The 23,471-nt window shown below is 37.1% G+C and overlaps 1 protein-coding gene across 1 annotated transcript in view; it reads right to left on the bottom strand.

Annotated features, from left to right (window-relative positions):
- STPG2 (sperm tail PG-rich repeat containing 2) overlaps positions 1-23,471 on the bottom strand; it is a 579,581-nt gene that overhangs the window by 489,508 nt on the left and 66,602 nt on the right. The window contains 1 exon segment of the mRNA XM_069094391.1: positions 668-775. Coding sequence (XP_068950492.1) covers positions 668-775 — 108 coding nt within the window.

Raw genomic sequence — 23,471 nt, 5'->3', positions numbered from 1 at the left:
ACCAGATACCCTAGTCTTCCTTCAGTAAGCCTATAAGTATTAAGAGGAGTTAGTTAGCTTCTAAAGAACAACTACAACATAATCTGAAGGATGCCTCCCTCTTTCAGCTCCATACCACTGCCATGCACAAACAAGAGGGGCCGAGTGAAGACTCAGACTCAGTTCTGTTGCTTCCTATGCTGAAAAGGACTCTCTTCTATATCAATTTTATGTATAATTTCTGTTTTGGCTATTCATATTGGCTATATTAACATAAATGCAAAATGTTACACACACCAATCTTTTATACTAAGATTCCCTACTATATGACTACAAATAGGTCCAGATTCGTATAAATAATGCAACCCATTATTGGTCACATTTATTCAAATTCAAATTATTTGAAGTTATAATTATGTAAAATATGGTCATTGGTATCAGATGCCCAATGGAAATATACAGTGTTCATTTGAATAATGTGACCCCCTTCACAATACTACATAATTTAAACTAATCAGGATCCATCTAGCTATATGTTTCCCTTCTCTTTAAATATGCTTTTCCCTTTGTTGCTTTTTGCTCACAAGTTAAAGTTCTAGTGTGATGTTTACTTATCCTTCTTGATCAGGCTTCTACTTTTCCATTCAGCTTATCTGGACCTACACAAAAAATGATTGTGAAATCTTACCTGGCATTGTGAAAGAAAAGCAGGGTGTGCATCGTTTATATTTGAGGTGTCACCTTCTACCTTTCCAAACTGACTTTGAATGTTGTAACTCCCAGGTCCTGGTACTCCCTGAAATACATAATGAAAAAAAAAATTTCACTAGCAGTTAAAGGAATAGTTAATTATATTTGAACCAAGTTAATGAGATTTAAAAGCAAATCCCTGCATAAAGCCACAGGAACAACTTATTAAAAAGGAAAACCAAAAGAAACTGCCTAGTAGATAACAAAAGACAAAGCACTCTTCAGATGAAGCTTCTGGTCTTCCAGAAGCATACCACTTGTGACTCTGCTGCCCTCTATTGACAAAGCTCAGAAAAAATTCTTAAGAAATTTAGGTTGAGATAAAATTTAATAATAATTAATCATTTAAAAGTTAAAACAATTATCACAATTTTATAATTTTTTCTTTCTGAAAGGATGTTTTTACTTTCTTTTAAAATTTCAATTAATTAGCAGAGCTTTTAAAATTCCATAATGAAACTTAAACAGTATTTCTTTTTTAACTATACCCGTTAGATAATTTACGGTATTAAGCTTAACTTGGCACTTTATAGTATATAAAAATTGTTATGGAATACTATTGTGCCATAACAAATGATGAGAGGGATGGTTTCAGAAAAAACTTGGGAAAACTTAAATGAATTAGTGTAAAGTGAAGTGAACAGAACAAGGAAAACACTTTATACTATAATAGTAAGATTGTAAGGATCGACAATGAAAGACTTATATATTCTGATAAATACAATGATCCAAGATGGCTCCAGAGGACCCATAATTTAAAAATGCTATCCACCCCAGAGAAAAAACTAATGAATTGTGCATACTTTTTTCACTTCTTTAATTTTCTTGTTTTTTTGTTGGGTTGGGTTTACTTGATTTGGGGTTTTTTTGTAACATGGCTAATATGAAAATATGTTTTGCATGACTTCATATATATAATTGTTATTATATTGCTTGCCTTCTCAGTGGGTCAAGGAGGAATAGGAGAGAGTGAATTTGGAATTCATTTTCTCAAAAAAAAATATGTTAACAAAAAAAGCTTTAATGGAAAAATATTAATAATTAAAAACTGCCCAAGAATTGAATGGGTTACCTCAGGACAGAGATTCTCCTTATTCGAAGTCTTCAAGAAAAGGACAAATGAGCACATGTCAAAAATGTTATAACAAAGATTCTTTTGGGAGTATGAGTTGTATTCAGTGGTCATTAAAATCACTTCCAACTCCAAAACTCTGTAAGTCAAAATTATAAGTAATTGCTATGGGAATGGGAATCTGAAGATCTTCCCTGCCCCTTGGACCTTTTATAGGCTTAAGTGACTCTGAGAACCTTCCCTGATTTGCAAATATAGTCTGCCCCTAATAGGCTGAATGTGGTCACATGGAGCTGTGGTGGGAACCTTGTTTTTCAGGAATGCCCACACCTTGTTACTTTATGATTGGGCAGTGGGTGAAGAGGGTTGTGACATTCTCTGAGCCAGGAGAAGGCTATATATCCTGATGTGAGGTTTTGCTTTGGGGCTCACTTTGGGAAGAGTTGTGTGATTTGGCCAGACAAGACTCTGGGCAGCCGTTGAGCCCTCCCAGCTTTGAAAACCCAGGTGTTGGTGCTTCCCTCTCTGGTAACTGCCTAGGTATGAATGTAATGGTCAAACAGCTGGAAGCCCTGTCTATTGATCTGTTTCTCTGTCTGCCTGTAACTTTTGTTCGTATTCTGTTTGTATTCTTTTAAGTTCAGGGTGTTGACTTTTTCCCCTGAATCAGGTAAATGATATATATTTGATTAAAGTAAGATTGTTAGCCCATTTTGAGTTGCTTTCCTTTAGAAAAGCAGATCTAAGAACCTGTGCTAGCAGCCATCCTGGCTATGCTAGGGTGCTTGCTGCTACAGTAATCCAAAGGTAAATTACCAATAATTTTTGGTAATGATTGCCAAAGGAAGTACACAAAGGGAGTGGCAGAATATACATCATTAACGATATGTATGACCAGAAAAAGAGGTGAGATGGTCATAGAGCGAACACAAATGGAAGGGGGAATCAGTAAGCTTCTAGTGAAGATGGATATATCGAAGGCATAGTGTAGCCTGACTCTTACTTTCCTCCAGCAATAATCAAAAGAGCACCAGATAGAACGATGATGAGAAATCCCAAAAGAAAGTTCAACAAGCTACACTTTATATAGTCCAGGAGTGAACAGAAATATAACTAGAAACTGCATATGCCAGAAGAAGGGTTTTCACAAAGATGTCATTATGAACACAGCTCACTGATTAATTGGTTGGAAGCCCCTAGTCAGGTAGATGCTACCAGCATCAAACCAAGAAAACTTCAGGCAGAACAACAGACCAAGGCAAACCTCTAACTAAGAAAATAGACTCTACCAGGGCATTAAAAACCTCACAAACAAATGCAGAAAAAAAAATATTAAACACATCTTTTACTAACAATAATGCAAATACATATACATATGTGTGTGTATATATATATAAATATATATATTCAATATAGAGCCTTTGAAGAAAACATTTAAAAATCAGTCAGTGACTAAAGAATTTAATACTAAAGAATTGGTGTTTCGAAAAACAAGTCATAGAAAAAATAATTTTTCCTCAAAACGTGACAGTAAGAAAAACATACAAAATAAACTTTGGGAATACAGCCAAAGCAACTCTATAGAGGAAAATTTATATCTCTATCTATTCTCGTCAACAAAAGAGAAAAAGAACAGATACATAAATTAAACATGAAACTTAAAAAAAAAGAAAAGCAATAAATTTAAAAATTAAACACAAAACCAAGAACTCTGAAAAATCAAAGTACATTTGAAATTGAAAACAAAAAAAAATCACTGAATTGATAAATGAAACTTAGGAACTTTTTAAAAAATTAATAAAGTAGGTAAAGTGTTAGCTAGTCTGATTTTTAAAGGGAAGGGAAAAGCAAATAGGGAGTATCAAAAAGAGAAGAGAGAAAACTAACAACTGAAAATCAAAAATAAGTAACTTTCAGAAACTTTTTGCTGAATCATATTTCAGTATAACAACTGACATGAAATGGATAAATAATTACAAAAATATAAAATACAGAAATTAACAGAATGAGAAATAGATCTTTTAAATTCCATTTTAGAAACTAGGAATTGAAGCTACTATAAATAAATTCTCAGTGGAAAAAAAAAGCTAAAGATAAGCAAATTCTATTAAACATTGAAAATTTTACCTATCAATTTTCAAATATACCAAAATCTCCCCATTATTTAAAAAAAAACTTCACTAGATTCTACCACATTCTCAAACTATCATTATATATTTTTCTTCACTTTATTACACAGACTCCTTGAAAAAAGTTGTTCACACTTGCTACTTCCACTTCCTTTCCTTTCACTCACTCATCAACTCTATGTACTATCTACTGGTCTCATTACAAAATTAAATCTGTTTTCTCCAAAGTTATCAGTGATCTTTTATTATATAAAAATTATCTACTTAAAAGGAAAAAGGCATACATTATATAGATTCTCAGTTTCATGTACAATAATTCTCTTTTCTGTTCTGTTTTTTTCCCTATAGAAGTGCTTGTTTTATTTGGTTCAGAATTTTTTTTTAATTTAAAAAACATAACTTAGGGGATATGCCAAGTGTTATACTGATATCCACAAAATGTTTGTTATTGTTGTTGTTGTTTTAAACCAGAGCAAGGCCCCAAAATGTTGGATAGATCATTAATGGAGGATTTCTGAAAAGTCATGGCAAAATAACATTCTCGACATAGGATGAGGAGATGTGGATGTACTACATATGATATTACCTACTGAGATCACAGATCAACTAAAAGTATGAAGTATCGAGGATTTTTTAATTTGAAATTATGTAACACAAATATTTTATCTCTGAAATGGCATCAAAGAACTTTTTGTGAGAATGTACTCCATGATCATATTTTAAAAGTTTAATCTGAATATCACTAATTTCCCTTAAAAAAAAGTATCATCAATACATTCATTTAAATCTTAAGTGAACTATATGGACATGATTTTATGATTACTACCTCAACATAGCTGTATTTCTCCAATTGGGCCAATGATGACATATTTTGATCTATAAAACTTGATGTTTACTTCCCTTTCCAGTACTAAAGAAAATGATTCTACTCTAATTTCTAAAAAAAAAAGTACAGTATTAAACAGCCTTGGTTTTTACACTACTTAATAAGACTCCCCAGAACAAATTCCTATGTGATGTTAGATGAGTATGTTATAAAAATTTCTTCAATGTGATTCTTATCTCAGCTATAAATTATTATGATGCCTAGTACCATCTGCTTAAAAAAGAAAATTGTGCTCTTCTCATTCAACATAGAATGTATTTAATGAGGGGTACCCAAATGTATACTAATGGTTGACTGGCTATAGTTTAATGAGCATCCTTAATTTTGCAGTATATAAAAGATTTTATTTCTAATATGCTCATTTGTATAATTATAAAATAAAACTTAATCTGTTCAGAAGGCATAATACATTGTAAGTTTTTAGTCACCAAAGCAAACTTACTCTATATATCCAAAGGATTAAATCTTTGCAGCATTAAATCAAATAACAATCATAAGGAAAACTCTATAAACACAAACCAAATGGAAAAGTCATTCAGGACCAATCAATAACCATATCGTAAAATGATACTGGGTCTCATATGTTGCACTTACATTATAAGCAATTCAAACTGAAAATTAAACAATAAGTGGCACAAACTACTTTGCTAGATTAATGTTACACCAATTGTCCTGCCATATGTTAACCAGAGAATTGGAAATTAAAAATATTTTTAATTGTGAATCTAAACAGTTAAGCCAAGATAAACAACATCTAAATATGCAAATATTTAAATAGTAACATCTAAATAGGAGCTGTGTAGAACTTTTAAAGTTTGTAAAGCACTTGACATGTTATCTCATTGAATCTTCCCAACAATCCAACTGAAGCTGAGAGAAGCTGGGCAATTTGGTGAAGAGCACGTGGCTAGCATCAAGTAAATATCTTTTTTTCAAACTAACAGATTTTAAGTAGTTAAATGGAACTGCGTTGCTAGCTTGTTTACTGGCAACTAACAGGCAGAAGAGAACTAATGGGGACTCAAGTCAATAGTACTAGAAGGGACATACCTCCAAACCTCTCAGGATTGGCACCCTGAGAATGATATATAGGAGTCCTTGTAGTGGGAGAATAAGACCATAGCACACTTGATACATGACTGTGTTTTAGTTAAATAGATTATGTCTACTAACAATACTGTCTTGATAGCTGTTCTCTTTTAATCTTGGGCTGCTCAAATGGCTGAATGGCACCATGCATCAGCATTACTATGAAGATAAGAGACTCATCCCAAGAATCTATTACCATTGATGCTGTGGTATCAGGGTTGTTGGGATTGTTTTGTGGAGACTTCTGGGAAGAAGATGCCAGAAACGAAGCATGCTGGGTCGAGAACTGTTGTTCAGGATTCATTCTCCATCACTGCATCATATGGACTTCTTTTCAGTTGAGCATTTAAAGCAGTCTCTGAATTTTATACTCATTTTGTCTTCCCTACAAGCATTTCATCCTACATAGGGAATCTGTCCCTTTATTACATTTAAAATAGAACAGTTGTTGCAGTAATAACTGTCAGAAAACTGGCTTAATCTTTTGATCTCAGTTCTTGGTAATTCTAGATTTGTGTAAGCGTGCTAAATTAACTTAATGTGAGTGGCTATGTGGGGACATGACTATGCAACTGTAGTTTGTTAGTCAGGAGAAGGGTAGAATTTTTTCTTTATGTATATAAAGCTAACCCAAGAAAGACAAAGGCCTACACCAATGTTGTGGCATTGTCTGAGGAAAGAAGGGTCTATCTTTATACAAGAGATTTTGCAAAGATAAAAAAGGACAGTATTTAATAACTTAGTGGATACGGGAGACAGGAGTGAAAAGTGAATTAGTAAAGGAAGACAACTAGATTGTGGGCCTGTGAGACCAAGATGGTGATACCTCATAGTGAATTACTGGGACATGTTGAGTCAAGGATTTCTTATGGGACATCCAATTTGAGATGTCTAAAAGTCAAAACTGGAGGTTGAAAGAGAGGTTAAAGCCAGAAAAGCAGATGTGAGAATCATGTGCACAGATATAATGGAAACCATAAGAGCTGATGAGATCACTAAATGAAATAAGATAGACTAAGGAAGAAGAGAGCCTAGAACAGAGCCCTGGGATGGGGGGGGGTACTCATGGCTAACAGATATGATGAGAATTAATATCAATCAAAAGAGGCAGAGGAGTGGTCAGAGAAGTGGGAGGAGAAGCAGGAGAGAGCAATGGCATGACAACCTAGAAAAAAGAGATATCAAGAAGACAGTGACCAACAATGTCAGAGGCTGCTGGTGAAGAAAAAAAGGACATTACATTTGGCAATTAATACATTGCTAGCAACTTTGGAGAAAGCAGTTTCAGTTGAACGAGGAGGCGGAAAGCCAAACTGCAAAGATGTAAGAGAGTGAGAGAAAAAGAAATAAAGGCACCAATTGTAGATGAACTTTTAAAGCAATTTAGCCATGGAAGAGAGAAGTACAGGATGACAGCTAGTAGGAGTGGATAATTTAAAATCTCTATTTGGTCTTTTATTAGTTTTGGTCTCATGTTAGCTTTATATTTTTGAAGTATTCTTCTATTTCTTCTGTGTTCATTTTTGCTAGCATATAACTATAAAGTAGATTCTGATCATTCTTTTTATTTTTATGGTTTTAGAATTTCACCTTTATCATTTCCTGTTTTGTTGATTTCATTTTCTGGCTTCTTTTTAATTGGAACAAACTGTCCCCTGAATTTCCATCCTCATACTAACTGACTCAGCTTTGGATGCCACAATTTCTCAGCATAAAGCACCAAACACCTCACAGTGTTTCCCTTTCATGGAAGGCAGAAACTTTCCCACTAACTCTCCACTTGACACCATCAGCTCTGCTTGCTTTGGACTCTAGGGACCATGATGCGCCCAGTGGGTTCCTGTTAGACCCTCTGGCCCTTGGTTTCTAGCTTTCTTGGGTGTGTTGTTTTACTCCCGTGAGATAGCAAGCTCCTTGAAAGCTGAGACTGTCTTTTTTTATTTGCATCCTCTAGGGCTTAGCATAGTGCCTGGAACATAGCAGATGTTTAATAAATGTTTACTGAACTCAATTGGAAATCAGATCGGCTAAAAATGTATTGATTTTGTTGGTCTTTTCAAAGAACCAGTTTTCAGTTTTGTTTATCATTTCTATTATCTTTTTTGTTTCCATTTTCATTAACATATAATTACAAAATGGGTTTTGATCATTCTTTTAATTTTGTCTGGTTTTATGGTGTTTTCAGATTGATCATTTCCTGTTTTGTTGATCTGCTTTTCTGCCCTCTTTGATCACACTGGCTTAAAGTTTTTCAATTTTGTTAGTCTTTTCAATAAAACAGCTTTTAGTGTTGTATAATAATTATTCCTATAAGGGTGTTTTTTGGAAGGGGAGAGAGCTTTAGATGAATATCAAAAATTTTGGTATGTTCTTTCATTATTATCAATTACTTTCACATAACTTTTTTTCTATGATTTAACCTCATTATTTAGTATTTCACGGTAAAATTTCTTTCTGGTTCTGTGACTTTTGTGTGTGCTCCCTGAACTGATTACTAATTTTATTTGTTATGGTCCATAAAAGATGTTTACTATTTCTGACTTTTTACAATTACTTACAATATTTCTGTAACCTAATATATGATCAACTTTTCTAAAAGCCTTACATGGTACATAGAAATATGTATATTCTTTAGTTGTCCCATTTAGAGGACACTATGAGCTTTTAGCTATAGATTTTCTAGCAATTTTTTGAATTGTATATTTTTTTTCTTTTGTGTATATTTTGATTTAAAGTTACCCCAGACTTAGAGAGGAACATTAGAGTTTCCTTATTGTATTATTTTTTTTATTAAGCATTTTTAAAATTGAAACTTAAATACAAAGAAAAGAAAAAAAACATTACCATGTACACTGTAATATAAAACAATACATTCCCATTTCAAGAAAGCCTAGGTTTTCTTTGCTTCTTTATAGGTTTTCTTTTGTTCTCTACTGTGCAATTTTTACTTTATTTTCCCCTCCCCCTCTTCCGTCCTCACCCCAAAGAAGCTATAAGCCTCAGGTCCTTCTTACCGTTATTATCTGAGGCCTGTCAAGGGTTCAACCTTGGGCCCTCCTCTCCACAAATAGGACCCCCTGACACATTGTCCAGCAAACGATTTGCCCTGGAACTGAAACCAGGGATTCTGCTCTCCTGCAAGTGCCCATAACCAACAGGTTCCATGTCCCTCGGCTACTGCACTCACCTGGTGTGTGTGCAAGCTCCTTCTCCCCCACAGCAACAGCCCAAGACATGCCTGGTGAGCAGAGCTGTGCTTGGTGTCCCTTGACCAACAGAAGATCCTTTGACTTTCTCCTACTCAGCTGTATGACTACCCTGACTGCCAGGCCCCCACTGTCCACAAGATGAAAGTCTCTAAGACTGAGGCTACTTCCCAACCCCAGCTGCCCCCAGGGTTTGTTGTTTGTTAATTCTGCAGAACTGACTTGGAGGTGTTCACAGGGCCCAACCTCTGCCCCAGGAGGTCCAGTTTTTCCTGGGGTCTTCTCCAGTTGTCTTAGAACAACAGCTTTACCCTGACTTTTGTTTATTTCTGTTGCTCCACATTCCCTCAAAGATGATATTCTGTCTTTTTTTGTGGAGGAAATTTGGAGAGCCAAAAGTCATCTGACCTACTCTGCCATCTTCCCAGAATCTTCTCTCTGTATTAACAGTTATACCTTAGAATTCAGTTAATTTTTCCTTTATAAATTCGGATGCTAAGACATTTGGAGCATATAATTTTAATATAAATATTGGTTTATTGTCTATGTTCCTTTTCAAAATAATGTTTTATTTTTTATCTTTGTGCTATGAATTATAAGGTTTTCTTTAGTCTGATTGCATGCCTGAAACTCTATTGTAGTCTTTTGTATGTACACTCACCAGCCAATCAAAAAGGTTCCTTTTCCATACTTAATAAGAGTCATAGCTACTCATTCTCTGAAATCCCCAACAGGATTATATTTGGCAGAACACACAATGCATGCTCATGAGGACTAGTCTTTTATGGGCCAGTTCCACATCATATTTTCTTCCAAATTCCTGACTTCCACATATGTGGGGCAAGTATTTAACTTTGAAAGCTTTGAGCAGATGTGTGCTTATAATTAATCTACCAACAATTTTCATTGTTCAATTTTTATTCTGTGCCAGAAACTGTGATAAGTGCAAGAAATACAAAGAGAATGCAAAAACAGAATCTGTCCTCAAAGAGCTTACATTCTAATATATAAGAGATACACACAAAATAGAAGGAAACTAACCTTATAAGGGAAAAGACTAGCAGTTGTGGAACCTGGGAAAGGCCTCCTGAACAAAGTGTCATTTGAGATATATTCCCTAAAATACTTTTCTTTCCTCTTTTGCTGCCATCTTTCATATTATAAAATACAATTTTGTATAGCATTAGATTCATAATTAACTTTATGAATATTTATTTAACTTAGTTCAAATAAAGTTTATTTAGTATGAATAGCCTGCATGCAAACCACTATGTAATTGTAGTTTAGGAATGGTTCTATTGGGTGTTATGGGAATGGGAATCTAAGCTCTTCCCTGCCTCATGGCCCTTTGATAGTCTTAAGTGACTCTGAGAACTTTCCTTGATTTGAAATATACTCTGCCCCCTAACAAGCTGAATGTGGTCACATGGAGCTTGTGGCTGGATGCTTGTTTTTCAGGAATGCCCACACCTTGTTGCTTTATGATTGGGAAGTGGGTCAAGAGGGTTGTGACATTCTCTGATCCAGGAGAAGGCTATATATACCCTGATGTGAGGTTTTGTTTTGGGGCTCACTTTGAGAAGATTTGACCAGACGAGACTCTGGACAGCCATTGAGCCCTCTGGCTTTGAAAACCCAGCTGTTGGTGCTTCCCTCTCTGGTAACTGACTAGGTACCGTGTTTCCCTGATAATAAGACCTATCCCAAAAATAAGCCCTCCCCTTACTGTGTAAGATTCCTCTAAAATAAGCCCTCCCCCGAAAATAAGCCCTATTGAGATTGCTACTGTAGTGAAGGTGATCCCCTGCGCTACACGCTATATTACGGTACCCTCTGTATGCACCGTCCCCCCAATCCCCCCCCCCCGTGAAACGCACGCCGCGCTCCGAGCTGCATCCAATCAGAGCTGCAGCAGTGAGCGCATCATCCTGTTCTTCCCCAGTGATTTGCTTGCTGGCGCCATTGAGAGCAGTGCTGCGGAGGAGAGCTGAGGCAGGACAACATAAAAACCCGGTATGTAAGCGGGAGTGAGGGGGCATGATGGAGGATAAAAAGGGCATGATGGAGGAAAAAAGAAGAACTCAGGAGGCATGATGGAGTGAAAAGAAGGACTGATGGTCATAATTTTATTATTCTGTCTGTTTTGACCCCCAGACATGAGTACAAAAAGGAAGAGCTATACTGTTCAGTATAAGAAAGCAATTGTAGAGGAGTCACATGGCAAGAATCTTGCCGTTTTCTGTAAAGAAAAACTTTTGGATCTTCGAATGGTCAGAAAATGGAGAGCAGATTATAATAACCTCAATCAAGAGGTGGATGAGGGAAAAGGGAAAAAGCGCAGGTCTGGATCAGGTCGGCAGCCCTTATATCCTGACTTGGAGATCCTCATTGGTGAATGGATTGCTGACAGGAGAGCAAAGGCCTTGGTTGTGCACAGGGCTGATACGGTATTCAAGCATTTGCCCTTTCAATGGCACCAGAGTTTGAAATGGTCTCAGAAGGATTCAAAGCATCACAACACTGGTTGGAAGGTTTCCTTCAATGGTATGAACTGTCCCTAAGAAGATCAACAACACTGTTTAAGCTGGAAGATGCTGAAGTTATTAAACGTGCACTTGCATTCAAGTCCTTTATTGATAGGATCGACATTTCCAAGTACCAAACCTGCAATATGATTGCTATGGATGAAACTGCAGTGTTTATGGGACAAGGATCTCAAACAACAATTCATCACAGGGGTGCAACGTCAATCTACATTCCCACCACTGGCTATGAAAGTGCACGGGTCACCTGTGTTTTGGCAATTCGTTTGGATGGAAAGAAAGCTACACCTCTAATCATCAGTAAGGGCAAGAAAGATAAGATTGAACGTGTATCTGGCATTTACCTTCTTGAAACCAAAAAAGCCTGGTGTACACAAGCCGTTATAAGAAAGTGGGTTGATTTAATGCTGCCACTTGTTATGGGAGGTAACCAAAGAGGTCTGATAGTCTGGGATTCAGCCAGCACTCACCGCGCTAAAGAAATGAAGGACTTCCTTGCAGAGAGAAGAATAGATCAAGTAATGATTCCTGCAGGAATGACTGCCTATCTCCAGACCCTTGATATTGCAATAAACAAGCCATTCAAGGACCATTTGCGCATGGAAGTCAATGACTACATTGAAAATAGAATGGAAAGAAATCAGTGTGGAAACTTTGTGAAGTCCTGTCTGCAAGAAGTCGTGACTTGGGTGAAGAAGTCATGGGATAAAATTACTGACAGCTGTGTCACCAAGGCACTATGAGCAGGTTACCTGGACAAGACATATTCATTTAAAGAGAGCTATATTGCTGGACATGACAGATTGGGTCCACTTCTTCTGAAGGAAATGGAGGCGCAAGACATCCAGGAAGGAATTCAGGGTATGGACACTTATGACGATGTTGTTGAAGAAGATGACATGATCATTATTGAATAAAGGTACATTTTTTTGTTCACATTTACCTGTTTATTAAAATTGCTGTCAATGTTCATTAAAATAAGCCCTCCCCTGAAAATAAGCCCTCTGGTGTTTTTCTGTCCAAAAAATTTAATAAGACAGTGTCTTATTATCGGGGAAACATGGTATGAATGTAATGGTCAGACAGTTGGAAGCCTGTCTGCTGATCTGTTTTTCTGTTTGTAACTTCTGCTTGTAACTTGTTTGTTTTCTCTGACGTTCAGGGTGCTGACCTTTTTCCCTTGAACTAGATAAATCACATATGTTTGATTAAAGCAAGATTGTTAATTCATTTTGAGTTGCTTTCCTTTAGAAAAGCAGATCTGAGAACCTATGTTGGCAGCCAGCCTGGGTATGCTAGGTTGCTTGCTGCTACATTGGGTTCAAAATGTGCTTTAGAATTTTCTTACATGAGAGTTTGGATTTTTTAAATAATGAGATTAACAGAGTTGGTTTGCCAATAATGTAGAGTTGAGAGAAAAAAAAAACTTGAATGACAGTGAAGTATTGATGAACAATAATCAAAGGAAAGTATGCAATATATAGGCTGCTAAGAGAATATCACAAAATTTTATACTCTCTTGGGGAATGTTCCCTATGTGCCCTATGCTTTTTACATATTATCATGAATCTAGATAGAAAATAAGAGAGAAATAATAAGAAGCAATCAGGACTTATTGGCTCCTGAGGTGGAATCCCAAAAAATGATTTCGGTACTTAGAACCAGAAATAAGGAATTAAGTTACTCTGGAAATTGAAATGGGTCAAAGAAAACAGAAGACACATCTAATCATATAATCACCCAAAGCATAAGTAGGGGAAAATAAAAGACTTCTTAAGAAAGAAAAATGGGGGAAAATGGCATTATAAAATGATGGATTTGGTAGGAGAAGGTTGTCTTACTTGCAACAAGATGGTTGTACTGCTTTAGATGTTTTTGTATTCTCCATATATAGTAGCATTTATATATTGATGTTTGTACTATTATTTTGATAAAAAGTTCATTTTCATATAAAAAGAAATATTTAAAATAAATATAGTACCATCTTCTGAGCTACTCCCCCAACTTCCATTTACATTCAAGACTGGGTCCTCAAAGAAGAGCTGCTATGTCAGGTTCTAAGGGTAACCCTGAGGAATGTATTTGTAAAATTATAGCTCAAGAACCCCTACCATGCTCATCATTTACAATCAGTTAATAGACACAATTAACTCTTAGCAAAGGAATTTATTAGCATGGCCAAGTAAAACATAGTAGCTACAAAACATTTCCCTCCATAAACCTGGAGGGCATTCTCCCACAAAGAAAAATAGCATATATGGAAATAATATGCACACAGAGTACCGTGGAGATAAGGAGCACATAGAGGATATGTGTAGTCAAAGTAGTCTCAGAACCCCTGCTACTGTAGGGCCTGGAACGCTTTCCTCTTTTCAGAGAGTCCTCCTGCAATTCACCTTAAGTGCTAAGTTCTCTGGTTGGTTGGTGGCTCAGCTGGGTTCCCAATGTCTGTTCCTTTCTATGATTTCCAGGGCTAGATCTCTCGAGTCTATAGACACCTCTCTTCTCTGTAGCCATAGTTCCTACTTCTCAAAGCTTCTTCCTCCCTCAAGCGATAGTTTCTGCATCCCTTTCCATCTGGAGTGTGAATCTCTGCTCCCTGAACATTCTCAAATTGATGAATTCTTGAGCTGCTGGATCAAGGTGTTTCCCTCTGTGAAAGTCCCTGCTAGACCCCATGGCAGGCAGGAGTGGGGATGAGGAGAAATTCCCTCCCTTCTCACTGTAAGGATTTGTTCCACAGGGCACTTCTGAGCCTGAACTTCCACCTTGAATTTCCCCCAAGAATTACAAAATGTATCTAATTCTGTCTGTATAATGATGTTATTCTCTTTAATTCTATCTTCTCCCTAAGGGTGGGGGGGAGGCATTTACACTTCATAAAGGTAATTACCAGGTTTGGTTCTAATTTCACAACTAGTTTAACACCCTGTTACCATATTAGAACTTCATCATCTGTGATTAAATTCTGCATACTATCAATATATTTGGAGGGGGAAATTATACTCCCTTTCTCCTTTATGGAAATATATACCAGTCTGTTTTTTTTTTTTAGAAAAAGAAATATTTATTGGTCTGTGTTATTCCTGCATCTCTCAGCAATCCATGCCTAAGCAAAACCTGGTAGGCTTATATCACAAAATATACTACTTACAAGTAGCAAACCTGTGAGGGATACAGTACAAATAGATTTTAGAACTGAAGTTCTGAAGGATGCAGTAACTTCCATAATCAGAAACCTAATAAATTTGAGGCAGGAATCAAGCAGAAGTCTCTACACTCTTAATTCCAGAACTTCATGCTGGCTCTCGAAGGTTGTGTGGGGAATATAAAAGCAAAACAAAGAAAGCACTGGACCTAAATCTTATAATGCAAAGAAAAACACAGTACCTGTCTTATAATATATTTCTAATCATTTGTTTCTACTTCTTTCTCTCAATAGCACCAGGAAGCCAGATAATCTACTTCCTTTACAAGGCCTAAACAAACTGGAGAAATGCAATCATGAGAAATAGTGATTTCACTATTTGGTGATATTTTTTGAGGGTAGACCCTTCATTCCATCTGAAGGTATAGTATATGTAAAACAAATCCTTTTACTTGTTTTAATAAAGTAAGCAAGGTCAATGATATATGATTTTTAAATAATTTCATTTCACTTATAAGACTTTGGAGTTAATCTTCAGTTTTTCAGACTTCCTCTTTTTCTCCTGATTTGCATGTAAGGACTGACCAATAAAGGTCCAATCATTAGGGCAAGCTTGGATGCGGACTTCTTGGTGGATTATATGCAGCAGGCACAGATATTAATTACCTAGTTCCAGTCCAATATGTGGAACTTTAGGAGGCCTGTTTCTAGCCATATATGACTGATTGCCAGTCTCTAGATCCTCGTTCTTCCCCGTGGCAAGTGAGGCAGAACAGTTGTGAGTTTCTAAGTAAGGAGGAGAGCCATGTTATCTCCTACTCAGTCAGACTGAGTAGGCACATTTTGCCTATTTCTTTTGTGTTCAACCTTTCTAAATTTTAGGTGAGGGAATATACAGATGAAAAGGAGCTCCATTAAAGCCACCAAAAGTCAAACTAGTGCCGATGTCAGTAACAGAGTCTAACCAATCAGTAATGCCTGGGAAAAGAGGAAAAGTCTGTAGGCAGTCATTCAAAGACAGCAGAAACTTCAAAGATCATAACTGCTTATGATGGAGAAAAATCCTGGCTATGAAATTCTTGAAAGGCAACAATAATCCTCAGAGCCTAACAGGGCTGGGGAAGCTTTTGAAGATTACTCAGAAGGAAAAAAAAAAAGGACTTTCAGGGCCTGTTATTGGAAAGTATAACCAGTCCACACTTTCTCTGCACATGTGAATTATTGCCATTGTAAGGCTGGAGCCCATTCTGCCCAGGTACTTGGCACATGCATGATCTTCCCTTTGGCTGCCCAGGGCACCACTATCCTCTAAGTCACCCAAACTCACAACCTAGTTATCCTTACTTACATGTACCCAATATATAAAATTTGTTAATAAGTCTAGGCATTTCAGCTTCACATCATCTCCTCTGCATATCTCCTCTCCCCTCCCATGCTGCCACTCTGGTACAGGTCCTCATCAGCTCATACCTGTACTACTGGAAAAGCCTACTGGTCCATCTCCTTATCTTGAATTTCTCCTCACTCCAAACCATCCTCCAAGCACAGGTATGAACAAATGACACCCCCTCCCCTAATTTAATAAATTCTAGTGGTTCCCTATTAACTCCAATGTCAGATATTATTTTTTTTGTTTGGCTTTTAAAGTCCTTCACAAACTGGCCCCTCCCTACATTTCCAGTGGTCTTCTACCTTACCCCTTTCCTACATCCACTCTACAATCTGGCAACACTGATTTTCTTGCTGTGTCTCCCATGTGACACTCCATCTTCCAAATACATGCCTTCACCCTGACTTTACTCCACCCTCAGCTCCTCAGGGTTGCCCCTTGAATGCTAAGGGAATCACTTCTTCTCATAGTCAGTGGGATTTGGGGAAAATGTGCTATGTGCATTTTATAGGCAGAATGGTGTAAAAACAGAAAAATGACTTGGGAGGAAGACCTGCACTCAAGTTCTGCCTCTGACACAAACCAGCTATATGACTTAACCTCTCAGTGACCTAGAAAACTCTCTAAGTCTAGAAGTGCCCAGTTACACTGTTCTAGGGCATCCCCTTATCTGAGAATTCCCATTCCAGTGAAATCATGGGTCTAGCATTTATCTCTATCCAATTAACTCATATATACTAGGTTTGGTAGCTACTTATTTCTCTCTAGGTTTCAAATAAATTTGTCTAATTTTCCCCTAAAAGTTCTCTCATTATGGTTGGAAAAGGGATTCCATCTAAGTCCCATCTGAGAGCTGGGTTCCATGTCTTAAATCAACCCACCATTGCTGAAGCCTCTAAGGCTGGGCATGCCCATGAAGCCAAGCACCATAAAGAGAGGGCTAAGGGCAGAAATGAGATGAGAAAATGGAATGATAACCCTCAATAGTATTTAGCTAAAGCCATAAAAACAATTATCTATGCCAGGGGCTGTTCTTGAGTCCAATTCCACCATTCTATAAGCTATGAGCCAGCTGTAGTGAGACATAGTTAGCATTCTGTATTAATATCACCCTCGGGATCTGGCAAGTACCAGATAGTTCCTAGATTAGCCTAGACCAGAACTGCAGAAGAATCAGTGGCTGAGAAAAGAGTGATACTAGCTACATTGAGGTTTGCTAAATTCTGCATTGGGGGATTTTTGCTGATTCTCCAGTTGGGACAGAGACTAAATCTAGTCTTCTTAGAAATGTTGTAAAATTCCTGGGTTCAGAGCATAACTATATGTTGCTTAGGGCTTTCTGAGCCTAAGAGAAAAAAAAAACTATAAATAGACAATCTATTTCAAGTTGTTGTCTTCATTGTATTTATTTTATATCAAGACTAAAAAAATATGCATCCAAGTGTGCTGACTCCATTGGGCCAAGATCATGTGACTAGGAATCCATGAAATACAGCAGATCCAGAAAGGATTTTGTATTTTCCAGTAAGTGGGCTGCAGAGCTATTCTGTTGGGGCAAATGCCCACTAATCACATCCCTTAGACCAAGAAGAGAGAAGTTCAGTCCCTTGTGAAGAGGTTGAGCTAGAGAGAGCTTGGGAAGTATGGCACTTCCCAAGCATTCCCCATAGATTTTTTTTTGGCTTTTTGGGGGCAACTGGAGTTAAGTGACTTGCCCAAGATCACACAGCTAGTAAGTGTTAAGTGTCTGAGGTTGGATTTGAACTCAAGTCCTCCTGACTCCAGGACCGGTGCTCTATTCACTGCACCACTTGGCTGCCCCCATTCCTTACAGGTTAAGGGCTGTGTAAAAGCAAAAGGAGAAAGATGTACTTCCTAGACCCTGATTCTTTTGGAGAAGTGGATGAAATCAGTGGTGAATAATACCATCAGACAGTTAAATAATTAACTTCAAATATGTTTATAAAAGGCAGATTCACAAATGGTTAGTTATGAAAATAAAGTGTATTCGAATCACACTTAAACATTCAAGATCCTAAATTGTGATTTTCTCTCCAATAACCACAATCCCACAGATGACTGTACCTTACCCACTCTATCAATTCCTACTTGAACCTCATTTTTATGATCATAATGAACTCTAGACCTCTGAACTCTAATTCATATATTAGTTACCTTCTTATCCAACACAGATACTCTCTAGTCAAACACTTCAACATATGCAATGGTCTATAATGCACAATTTTAATCTTGGAAAGTTGAGTTTTGATGTATATTTAGATCAGGTACATACTAATGCTAGATTAAGAAATTATTAGTAAGCCTTTGTTTGGAATTATAGATAGCATACTTCTTCCTTCTCCTGCTTCCCATTTCATAGTAACAGTTGATTTCTACACAATTTATTACAAATTCTGATCTGTAATTAGCTTTTATAGGCAATTATACATACACTTATATTTGATTGTACATCTGTTCTAAAAAAGGCATTGTAGTATAATTGGACAGAGATCTGGTGTCAAAACTAGGCATACCTAGGTTCAAGTCTTGCCTCTGACACACTCTAGCGGTGTGACCCTAGGTAAGTAACTTAGCCTTTCAATGCTCTAGGCAAATCTTTAAAATTCTAAGTTGCATAGAAGGTATTGATCTACATTGGTGGAGAGAGTTTCCTCATCTGGGAGCTCCCTAGAACAAAAAAATCCCAGATCTGGTCCCTATTCCTATCCTCATCTCATGTTTAGTTAGGTATTTGATATGTAGTTGCCTTCTAAACTCTATTATGTTTTCATAGAGACATATCCTATTACTTCACAGAACTTTGCTTGCATGCCTATCTGATTGTCAAGAACAAAGAGGGAAACAATATTTCCTTTCCTATTGATTAAGGTTTCTGAATAGCCCATACATAAACTTTATGTGGAATTACCATAAAGGTGGAAATTTAGCACTGGGAGACTCTGTGGAAAGAACCAAATCATGACTGCAATAAGTACAAGTAAGCTTGACTGTCTAATGCAACTTTTCCTTCAAGAGGGTACATGGCTTTTGGCTCACAAAGTTGCTATATTTCCTAGTTAGTTGGATAAGCCTACTATGTGCCCAACAGCTAAAGATACTGGGAAAACAAAAGACTATTCTATTCCCAGAATCTCCAGCAAATGATTCAATTCTTGTGGTGAGTGGCCAAATAATTAATTTCTCCAAACTCTAAAATAAGTTAGTACCACAGACTGAAACAATAAACTTCTCACTACCAAGTCATTCAATAAAAATGTATTACACACTTCCTAAGGGATAAGCTTTGGGGGTTTTGTTTGTTTAGATGTCTGGTCAAATTGTTGGTAGTGGGAAAGAAACCAAAGGATAATGAAAGACAAGAAGAGAAAAAGAAAAAATAATGAAGGGGGCCAGTTCGCTAAGAAGGGGAAGGATGGGATGAAGAGGAAAGGCTGGCATTGGCAAAATCAAAGAGCCACTTCTTCCAAATCTGTATAAGGAAAAAGAGAACCTTTGAATCCTTTTTTCACTGACATTTCACTCTCAGTAATTCCCTCCATTTACTATCTCCACCTGCTGGAGAAAATCACAAAACCATATTGAATGAATCCACTGTAAATTCATGTCATTTAGTCTGAATTGGTCCCTTGCTACTGCTTAGAAATTCTTTTATTCGACTTATATTGACTCTTTATGACATTCCTTTTAGCAGCTGTTTCAAATCTTTTCAGTTTTCTTCAAAATACACAAGAGCATCCCTATACTCTCAAGCAGAAAATATTTCCTTTTATTTGACTGACATCATGCATTGTCTCTATCTTGACAAAATGCCAAAATTGTGGAAAGGCAGGATAAGTCAGATAAATCACCAGCTTTGAGGCAACTGGCGGTGTACTGGATATCATACTAGGCTTTAAGCTAGGAAGACCTAACTTGGAATTCAGTCTAGAAATTTACCAACAAGTGACCTTGGACAAGGCACTCTGCTTGCCTCCGTTTACCCCACTATAAAATGGGTAGAATTACACCTACTTCATAGGGTGTTGTGAGGATCAAATGAAGTAATATTTATAAAGAGCACTTAGCACATAACATACTAGCTAAACACTTATTTCCTTCCCTTGCCACCTCTACCTATACATTATCTTCTTGTTCAAGATATAGAAAGGCTTGGCTAACATCTCCAATCCTGTACTTAGTTAAGGGTCTATTTATATCTCAGTCTTTCTTTTCTCCGAGGGAGATTACTGCTGCCCTATCTCTCCCCAGAATATTGACTTAACCATTGGCATGGGGACTGAGGTGGGGAGGTCCATAGGAGACCTTTCTGATAAGCTAAGCAAGAGGTGATGAGGGTCTGAGTTAAAATAGTGGGCTTTCTGAGTACAGGCATGGGACCAAAGGGGAAGAATGTTATAAAGACAGAAATGCCAAGATGTGACAACAGATTAGAAGTGAGGGGCAGTGAACATAGTGTTATTGTTTTGTTGTTCTGTCATTCACTCATGTCTGGCTCTTTGTGACCCCATGGACCAAAGCACACCAGGCCCTTCTACACTCCACTATCTCTCAAAATCTGTCCAGGTTCACATTCAATGTTTCCATGATACTATCCATCCATCTCATCCTCTGTTGTCACCTTTTCTTTCTGCCTTCACTCTTGCCCAACATCAGGGTCTTTTCAAATGAATCCTGTCTTCTCATTATGTAGCCAAACAGCTTAATTTGGCAGAACTCAGATTTTCTTATAGTTCAACTCTCATAGTCATGCACTGCTACTGGAAAAACCATAGTTTTGACTATGGACCTTTGTTGGTAAGATGATGTCTCTGCTTTTTTAGTATGCTGTCCAGATTTGCCATAGCTTTCCTTCCAGGAGCAAGTGTCTTTTAATTTCATGGCTGCAGTCACTGTCTGCAGTGATCTTTGAGCTCAAGAATATGAAATCTGACACTGATTCCATTCCTTCTCCCTGTATTTGCCAGGAATTGATGAGACCAAGATCTTAGTGAAGCGAGGAATGGTAAAAAATGCCAAACACCACTGAGATTACAAACCTGGGATACTAGAAAACGAGTAGTATCTTTGACAAACATAGGGAAGTTTTGAAGAGAAGAAGGTTTCAGGGGAAAGATATGTTTTAGACAGGACAATCTTTAGATTGAGATGTCTCCAAAATATCCCATTCAAAATTTCCTTTAAACATATGGAACTGAAACTCAGTGGATATATAAATCTGGGAGTAGCTTGAATAGAGATGATAATTAAACCCATGGGAGAAGATAGGGTCACAAAGAGAGTGTAGAGAGAAAAGAGCAGAGCACTTAGAGTATTTCCACTTGGGAAACACCCTCAGTTGGGGAAATGATATGAATGACAATGAATCCATACTTCCAACATCCTCCTTTGTTTCTAGTTCTTTGCTATAAAATTTTTTTGTACATATAAGCCCTTTATCTTTTATTTGGGGGGGGGGAGTGGTAAAGTGGGATATATAGACCTACTTGTAGTATCACTGGGTCAAAAAATATGCAAGGTTTAGTGCCTTTTTGGACATTAGTTACAAATTGCTTTCCAGAATTAGCTGACCTAGTTTACAGCTCCAGAAACAGTGTACCAATATACCTGTCTTCTAGGCACTCCTCCATCAATTGCCATTTTTCTTTTTTTGTCATCAATGACAAACTAATAGGTATAATAAGGTGGAGTCTCAGAGTTGCTTTAATTTGCATTTCTCTAGTTTTTAGTGATTTGTAGTATTTTTTCATATACTTAATAGTTTGGATATTTTTCCTTTGAGAACTAAATGTTCATATCTTTTGACCATTTATCTTTTGGGAAATGGGTGTCATATATATTTAAATCAGCTTAAATAAGTATATATCTTACATATTTCCTTTTTCAGAGAAATCTGGAGCAATTTAAAGAAACAAGACCAAAATCACAATCATTATGAAAAACACAGGCAATTGGGCAGTGACTTGCATCAAGTGTGTAATTTTTGTATTTCCGTCTTAGCCAAGTGACTGTTATCTTGTTCCAATTCCACTCCTTTTGCCTCTGTCTCTGACAGAGAGGTGGCCCTTCTAACCTTCTAGAAGTAAATGTGGCTCATCCCTTCCCATTTTTTCCAGAAGAATGCATCCCCATCATTCTTCCCACCTCAAATCTTCAACCTCTCCCACCATACTCCCCAACCTCTCCCTGTCATCTAAGCCCTTCACTCCTGCTTTGAGAAGTCAGTCTCCCTCATCATTGAAAACCTTTCACTAGAATATCATTCCCTCTAGTATTCATCCTGTCTCCCCTATCTCATCCAAATCCCTCAAAAAGTTGTCATTTCCTCTGTTCTCCCTCATCCCTCCACCCTTCGTGATCTGATTTTCAACCTTATCACAAACTGCTCTTCATAAAGTCACAAGTGATTGCTTAATTATCAAATCTGCTAGTCTTTTCTCAGTCTTCAACTTTCTCATCTATCTGCTACAATTGACCCTAATGACCATCTCCTTCTCCTAAATATTCCCTCCTCTCTGGGCTTTCAAGACAGTACACTCTTCCCGATCCCCTTTTAAGGATTGTCATCCACTTCATGCCCCCTAACTATAGGTGTTCCCCTCTTCCCTAATCCCTCTATATTTTCTCTCTTGGTAACCACAATCTCTATGCAGAATCCTCTAAGATATAGAAATAGGAATATCCAATTCCAAGTTTTCCCCGCAACTTCTGTCCCGTATCACCAATTATCTCAAACTGGATGTCCTAGAGACATCTTAAACTCAGCATGTCTAAAACTGAACTTATTATCGCCCCCCCAAATTCTCCCCTCTTTCAAACTCTATTTATGCTGAAGGTACCACCCTCCTTCTTGTTGTCAGATTTGCAATCTGGAATGAATCTGAATTCTCACTCTTTCTCACTCCACATAACCAGTTAGTTGCCAAATGTTACTATTTCTATCTCCAGAACATGGCTAAGTATTACAGATACAAAAACAATGAATGAAATCATTGCACACTGTAAATCAGTGGACCATATAGCAGGAATCATAAATGTTGACTGATGACACACCTGTACAAAATGCTGGTGTTCATCTTATGATCTGACAGGTAGAGCTTCAATTTAAAACCAACTTGGAGCTTGGGAACTTGTCAGCTTGTTCAGAATTATTACCATTTTTTTCACAAAATCCAGAAAAACTTAATATCAAAATAAACACCTACAGTTTTATCTGCACATGCGTAATCCTATGCCAAAAGTTCATTATGCAAATTATTTC

Source organism: Petaurus breviceps, unplaced genomic scaffold (assembly GCF_028583685.1).
Source record: "Petaurus breviceps papuanus isolate PSGF00001 unplaced genomic scaffold, PetGlider_PUasm1.0 126, whole genome shotgun sequence".
In the NCBI taxonomy this organism is placed as follows: Eukaryota; Metazoa; Chordata; class Mammalia; order Diprotodontia; family Petauridae; genus Petaurus; species Petaurus breviceps.
The sequence above is the reverse complement of the archived record's forward strand: the minus strand, read 5'-3'. Positions and strand labels throughout refer to the sequence as shown.